At 57.1% G+C, this 7500-nt stretch overlaps 2 protein-coding genes across 2 annotated transcripts in view; one reads left to right on the top strand and one right to left on the bottom strand.

Annotated features, from left to right (window-relative positions):
- Positions 1–158, bottom strand: part of PTSG_08140 (tubulin cofactor a) — a gene marked incomplete at its 3' end in the record, with an annotated part of 835 nt that extends 677 nt beyond the window's left edge. The window contains exon 1 of the mRNA XM_004991104.1: positions 1–158. This exon is cut by the window's left edge and continues 55 nt beyond it. Within this exon, the coding sequence (XP_004991161.1) occupies positions 1–104 (104 nt within the window). The 5' untranslated portion in view covers positions 105–158.
- A 524-nt stretch (positions 159–682) lies between these two features.
- On the top strand, positions 683–7408 carry PTSG_08139 (uncharacterized protein). Its single transcript, XM_004991103.1, has 5 exons — positions 683–1784; positions 2170–3551; positions 3886–6310; positions 6555–6617; positions 6824–7408. Exons 1-5 carry the CDS (start codon positions 1022–1024, stop codon positions 6925–6927), a joined length of 4737 nt encoding a protein of 1578 aa, XP_004991160.1. The 5' UTR covers positions 683–1021; the 3' UTR covers positions 6928–7408.
- The last annotated feature ends 92 nt before the right edge of the window (positions 7409–7500 follow it).

The following is a 7500-nucleotide window of genomic DNA, read 5'->3' as shown; positions in this document are numbered from 1 at the left end:
TTTTCCTGCTGTGCAATCTCCTTCAGGTTCACCTCGCGTTCCTTCCCCAGGCGCTTCACCACGCCCGTCTTGATCTTGATCTGCCGCAGCCTTGGATCAGCCATCTTCGGGTTGGTGTGGTTTGGTCGTGGTCGTGTGGTTGTTGTTGGTTGTTTGGTTGTTTGGTTGGTGTGGTTGTATTTTTGGCTTGGATTGGGAGAATACATGAATACCTTCATACAATTTTCCACCGACAGTTATCATACTTTTGTGCTGTCGGCGTTTGCTGTTTTGCGGGCCACCACTGTTGTCTGTCCGCAAACCAGCCAGTGTGTCCACAAACAGATCGTGTGTGTCCGCAGTGTCCGCAGTGTCCGCACACGCCGCTCATGTAAGTTAGCCTCCTTTGTGGTGTCTTGCGCACACACAAAAACACACACGCATGCACCGAGGCTGGTCATTTTTTTTTCAGCAACCAACAACCAAACAAGCCACGACGTCGATCGCACTGCTGCTCCTGTTTCGTTCCCGTTCTCATCCTGCGTCTCCCTCAGCACTTCAGCACTCACGCCACCTTACACCAACTTCGCACCTCACCTCCACTTGGATCCCCCCCCCTTTCCCCAGACCCCAAGCCTCCCAGCCAGACCCAGCCTCACATCAGCGCAGATCCTCGGTCCTGCCATCTCCAAGCCTCTTTCCCCAAGTCTCCTTCTTCAAGTCTCTCTCCATCTCCAAGCCTCCGTCCCAACGTCTCCGTGCTCCCAACGTCTCCATCTCCACGACTCTACCCAAGTCTCCTTCTTCAAGTCTCTCCCCATCTCTCTCCAAGCCTCCGTCTCCTCTCCACACGGCTCTCATCAAGTCTCCCTCTTTGTCCTTCCAAGCCTTTCTCTCCAAGCCCCTCCGCTCAAGTCTCCATCTCCACGTCCACGTGCTCCCATCGTCTCCGTCTTGACGCCCCTGCCCACGTCTCTCTCCACCTCCTCCTCCACGGTTCACATTCCACCTCTCCCTCTCCACGGCCCTCTCTTCCAGCAAGATGGACAGCAACAACACCAACATGGCGGCTGCCAGCATCCCTTCCGGCATCGAAGAGTTCCTCGTTGCACTGCAACATCAACAAGGGACCGGCTCAGTGCAGGAATCTGCGATGCACACCACCATGCGACATCGCCTCCGCGACCTTGGACGTGAGGAGATCAAAACCAAAGCAGACGGCAACTGCCTGTTCCACGCCATTGCATTCGCCATCCCCAACATGGACGCTGCCGAAGTGCGTCGTCGAGTTGTCAAGTGGCTGCGGGACAACCGCGACTACTCAGCGGGCGAAGCCGGTGCCACCACGCTGGAATCTTTCGTTGCCTTTGACGACCCCACCGGCCCGAGCAACTGGGACGAGTACTGCACCATGATGGAGCAGCCTGCCACGTGGGGCGACCACCTCACCCTCATCGCTGCCGCCAACGTTTTTGAACGGCCCATCAGCGTCGTCTCATCCCTCCCCGACGGCCACCAGTTTGTCATTCGCCCGCTGGATCCTGCCCCAAACCAGCCGTCCATCGTTGTTGGCCACTACGCCGAAACGCACTATGTGGCAACAGTGGTTGCCTCAGGCCGCTCGTGCAACTACGACGACGATGAAGACGACGACGACGACGACGACGATGATGATGATGACGATGATGGCAGCGTTGCCGGCAGTTGCACTCAAACGCCAACTCAAACACCAACCCAGAAGAAGCGACGCAGCACAAGTGCATCTTCTACTTCTGCGTCCCAGCAGCCCAAGGGCCCTCTTAGCGGTCAGTGACACTGCTTGGAGCTCACCTCAAGCGTTTGCTCAGGATCCTAGCCCTCTTTTGCTTCTGCAGCACACCTCCCCATTCACATACATTCACACACTGAGGGCACCACACACACATCCACACATCCACACATCCACACACACACACACACACACACACACACACACACACACACACACACACACACACACACACACACACAACACAGCACATCCACATTCAAAACAAAGCAGCACATACACACACACATACACACACACAAACGCAACACCCCTGATGCCTCACCACAACTCATGATCGATGTCAACACCATCACTGCGTCCTCTTCCCCACATTGTCTGCGTTGCCCTGCGTTTCTATCTGCGTTGGTGGTTCATTTCAGCCAAAGAGGTCATCTCCAGCGTGGAGGCTCACTTCAGCCGCGCCGAGGACATTGCTTCAGACCTCGAGAAGCAGATTCCGGAAACGCCAGAGGACCTGGTACGGCCACTGCGCGACAGCAAGGACAAGTTCGACGACCTCATCTCCACTCCCATTCACATTGCGTTTGTTGGGCCAACCGGTGGCAGCAAGTCTCGCCGCGTGAACCAGGAGTGCTACCCCCAAGGCCATGGCCAGCTTCCATGGCACTCTGGTTTGGCACAGGAGCACCAGTCGCTTGGGGTACAGCGTCTGCGGCGCGACGAGGCATTCAAGGTTCAGCTGGCCCGACTGCCGATCGCCGTCATCAGGCGCCAGCTTGAATCCCTGCAGAGGGCACAGCAGGAGCTTCTCGCCACACGCGCCGACGATGCCGCCATCATCACGCGAATCGAGCGCATCAAGACATGGATCACCACCATCAACGACACCAATGGGGCAGCCGTGCCAGAGACGCTTGATGTGCAGGATGCCCTCTTCCGGTTCGTGATCCCACCCGGTGGTGTGGACAAGGAACATTTTGTTGCGCGTCTCCTGGCAGAGCTCGGGCCGAAGGCCACGGAAGAGGAGCAAGTGTGCTTTGTCAACCGCCTCTCGCGCCTGTATGCACAGGATGCGCTGGACACCGCCATCGGCGCCATGTACGCACTCGACGTGCAAGCGCCGTGGGTGGAGCTTCCGCCCAACGTCGTGGTGTGGGACACCCCTGGCTGGTCCAACGACTACCTCTTCAGCCCGCTGATTCGACACGCCATGGCCACAGCCCACGTCATTGCCCCGACGACGAGCAGCCGCGAGTTTGTGGAGATGAAGCGCCTGTTTGAAGAAGGCGCGGTGGCTGACCCGCACCACCATCCGGTCCTGTGGTTCTCCCTCCTGCCAAAAGGCAAAGACAACAGCAACAGCAACTACGGCGATGACTATGATGGCGGCAACAGCAGCGACGGCGACAAGCAGCTCCAGCAACTGGTCCAGGACAAGAAAAAGGCGTACGCGGACAAGCTACGCGAGCTGTGCATGGATCCAGATGTCCTGCCAGAGGTGCGTGACCTTGGCCTGCGACCACAGCTGTTCGAGAACCTGATCTCGGGGATGCTGGTCTGGCCACGTGCGTGCCCTGCCACCACGGCCACTACTGATTGCAGTAGCGCGTGGAGTGACGAAGAGGCGGCTCCCGCAAACAACCTTTGCGATCCGGTCTTCTTTGATCAGCTGCAACACAACGTCGTCATGCCGCGCTTGGGAGCAATTCTCTTCTGCTCGTGCGTGTTCTTGAAGCGCGCCGCGTGCTGGGCCGATCCCGACAAGGAGATGGTCTCCATGTTGACCTCCACAACTCCAGAGGTGTGTATGGGTGTGGATGTTGCGTGTGTGTATGTGTGTGTGCGCGCGTGCCTGCGTGCGTGTGTATGTGTGTGTATGTGTGTGTATGTGTGTGTATGTGTGTGTATGTGTGTGTATGTGTGTGTGTGTGTAGGGTAGTCAGCGGCACAAAGCCACAGCCACAGTTTTCCATGCCATGTCTACACACACACACACACCCACACACCCACCCACACACGCGCGCGCGCACACACACACACACACCCACACACCCACACCCACACACACACACGCACGCACATTGTGACATACTCTGACCTTTCGTTCTTGCTGTGCTTGTGTCATGCTCGCGCAGGCATTGTGCAAGCCGATTGTTTCGGACTTCCGGCGCCTGCTGCGCGACAAACGCGAGAAGGCGTGGGATGTTGTGACAGACGTTGTTAAAGACAGGCTGTTTGGCATCTTGCGCCACAACCTGAAGCAACGGTTCGCCCGGCAGCCACACATCAGCAAGGAGGACGTGCGGCAGTGGGCAGTGTCCGAGCAGACACGTGACGCAGTGGCACAAGTCATTCACAGCCTCTTTGATGGCACGCTGGAAGATGTAGCAGATGGGTGGTGCCAGCTGCTGCGAGCCTCTCTCAAGAAGAAGGTCGTTGGCAAGAAGGATAGCGATGAGATCAAGAAGCACAAGACGAAGCGCGCCAAGGAGTTTGCAAACACGTTCTCCACGACACTGCAAGCAGAGAAGCAGCGGATTCAAGATGGCGTGCAGCAGAAGCTGTACTCGGTTCAGGAGCGGGTGGCCAAGGCCCTCAAGAATGCGGCCAAGAACATGAAGGGCTCATTCACCGCAACAGCCGATGCCAGCGACGAGGCACTGGACGCGTTTGTGGAAGACAAGGTTGCCAAGATCATCAGGTCCGTGTTCGGGCGGCGTCAAGTGCGCACCGCAACCTTCTCGCAGCTGTGGAAGGAGGTGGTGGAGGAGCACATCAACGATCAGCTCCAGGAGCTGTTGCGAGAGGAGTTCCAGCTGGCCATGGACACGGCGCAGCGGCTGCAGGAAGAAGGGGTCACAGAGGCCCACCGCACGTTCAAGAAGCGCGTCAACGCGGCCATTCGGGGCACGAACCAGCTCCTTGCCAAGCTGGCGCCAGAAGACGAGAAGGGCGTGGCAGACACCTGGCCATGCTTCAAGCGGGGCGCCGTTGACGGCCAGCGGCGCAAAACACTACCGCAAGCCGAGGACAAGGAGAAAGCGCAGAAGGACCAGCTTGGTGCGTGCGACGACCTTCGTGAGCTGCGTGTCGCGTTCATGGACAGCCGCGATCACGCGCCCTGTATTCGCATCGACAACATCGGCGTGGCAGAGGAGGACTCCAGCAAGGACGTGAGCCTTGTTGATGCAACAGCGACGGCTGTTGTTGGTGCCACCGCATCAAACGAAGTCAAGCGCCGCGTGCGAGAGTTTACCAAGCTGTATCTTGATGCGCAGCACCGCGGCGTCTGCACGGATCCCGTCATCACGTGCTCCATCCCCTTCCACCGCCGCGACTGCAAGTCGTTGCTGAAGATGCTGAAGCGAGAACCCAAGCGCGATCACACGCACCACTTTCTCTGGGTGCTGGTGGTGATGGAGAGGGACGGCGAGGAAGCGATAAAGCTGTTTGGCGATGACCCTAGCGTGGTGGTGGTGGAGTTCATGGATTCCCTGTGGCCGCAGGGGCAGTTCACGGGCAGCGAGGTGCCCATTGGCAGCTGGGTGATTGACCTGATGAAGCTCATTGGCGAGTGGCTGCTCCGCAGGTTCAAGCTGCCGTACTTTGCGCGTGCGATGGCCTGCCTGAAGACGATCAAGGAGACCTGCAAGCTGGGCCGCACGCAGCCATGCACGCTTTCCCGCGCGCTGATTGCAATCCGCCACCTTCTCGAATCAGAGCAGGAACAGCAGACAATCGCCAAGCAGCAGCACATTGCGCGTAACATCAAAGACATTGCCAAAGGCATGAAGAAAGCGGGCACAATCTCTGCCGACGAGTATGTGGAGTTTCTGGAGTTTTTTTCCGATGTCCAGCCTGAAATGTATCGACAAGTGCAAGCGTCCTCCAAGTCTTCAGACAAGGACAAGCCCACGTTTGGCTTCAAGTCCAGATCTGCAGAGGGGCTGATCATCTCTGCGCTACTGGATTCTTCCGAGACACCAGACGCTGTCAAGTCCCAGCTTCAAACGTGCGAGCAGCCGCGCGTGTGCAGCGTGGCCACGTCACCCCAGGCCACCATCCAGCACTCCTGGTACACGCTCTCCTCCGACACTGCACACGACAACCTCAGCAAGAATCACCGCACCAACTACAAGGTCCGCGAATTCAGCAAGCTCGCCACCTCGTACAGGCAGCGGGTGCTCCTCCTCAACAACACTGCCTGCCAGCAAGGCGTGTACGCATCATCGCACATGGCCTTTATCTCCCCGCTTCTTGTGGACTCGGTGCAGTTCTTCGACTCTTACAAGAATGCCGAGGCGCGCCTCGCCAAGACGCTTCAGTACTATTTGGACGTGTGCAGTGTGGTGACGGACGAGTTTGGCTATCGCTACCGGTTCACACAGCCATCAACAGCAGCCGACCTGTCCATGGACACTGCCGAAGACGCTGTCATTGTCAGGGACAATGGCGACAATGATGATGATGGTGATGATGATGACCTGCTTGACCAGAAGTCTTCACCGTCCTCCGCGGTTTCCTCACCAACGCACACTACCCCAAAGGGTAGCTGCTCAGGTGTGTAGTGTTTGCGTGTGCACGTGCATTTGTGCGTGTAGTTATGTGCATGTGTGTGTATGCACGTGCATGTGTGTGGGTGTCGTGTTTTGCATTATGTACGTCACTGGTGGCACAGGCCTCGTTCGGGGTGTGTGTGCCTGTTGCTGCTCTTCTCATCCTCATCACCGTGGATGTCACTCAACTCACCCATCTTGTGTGTGGCGCTCATTTCAACAATTACTTGCTCGCTGCCGCAACACAGACGCGACCCCGCGCACGTCCACGTCCAGCCAGCGGCGCCCATCGCGTGAAATGCACACAGCCGGTACGGTGCACCTCCCCACATCCCTTCTCGTGTCGTGTTATTTGGTGTGTGATTCACTGCAGCACGCGTTGTCGCGTTGGCTTAGGCCTTGCTGTCTTTGTCACACTGCCTCCTTTTCCCGCATTATCTCATCACCACACGCCCTTTCATGCTCGCATCAACCCTGACAATACCAACCCATTGATCACGTTGTCGTTGCTTCACAGGCCGTGCAAACGGGGCGCCACGTAACCGCGCTGCCAGCCAACAAGACGAGACCGACAATGGGGAGCCCGCTTCCAAGAAGGCCAACACCAAGAAAATGGCCTGACGTTCCACTGCCCGAAGGGCCCCTGCATGCGTGCTCGGGTTGGGTTGCATGTGTGTTTGGGTTTCGTTACATGTGTGTTTGGGTTGAGTTTCTTTTCTTTCTTTCCTCATCGCATTTTGTCTTCCCCATCCTCGCTTCGTGGCTTCCTCCACATCTGAACACTTGTTCAGTCAAGTGTGGTGTTCACGATTTAGTGTGGTTCCAGTCTTCTGTTCTCGCGTTATTTTTCTCGTCGTCCACGCCACGTCACGCCATTTCCTCTGTCCTGTCTGTGTGTGTGTGTGTGGGATGTCACTCTGTGTGGTTACATTACTGCTTTCATTCAAACTCGCCACTCGCCACCGTTGCGTTCACACCCAACCACTTGCTCCATGTTCTGTTGCATTCAAGTTGACGCCAGTTGGGTAACGAGCAGCAGAAACGTCCTGTCATGAAACGTACTGTCATGGAATGTAACGAGACACAAGCAAGCAACGCAGCGGTAACACATGTTGGAAAAGACGTTGCTTGACATGAACGCGTTGCACCACCATCGCGCACGTGCCACGAAAGCCACAAACATACACAAGCAAA

The sequence above is a fragment of the Salpingoeca rosetta genome (assembly GCF_000188695.1).
Source record: "Salpingoeca rosetta unplaced genomic scaffold supercont1.21, whole genome shotgun sequence".
NCBI classification, from domain to species: domain Eukaryota; class Choanoflagellata; order Craspedida; family Salpingoecidae; genus Salpingoeca; species Salpingoeca rosetta.
Note: the sequence above shows the minus strand (reverse complement) of the source record. Positions and strands in the feature narration are given on the sequence as shown.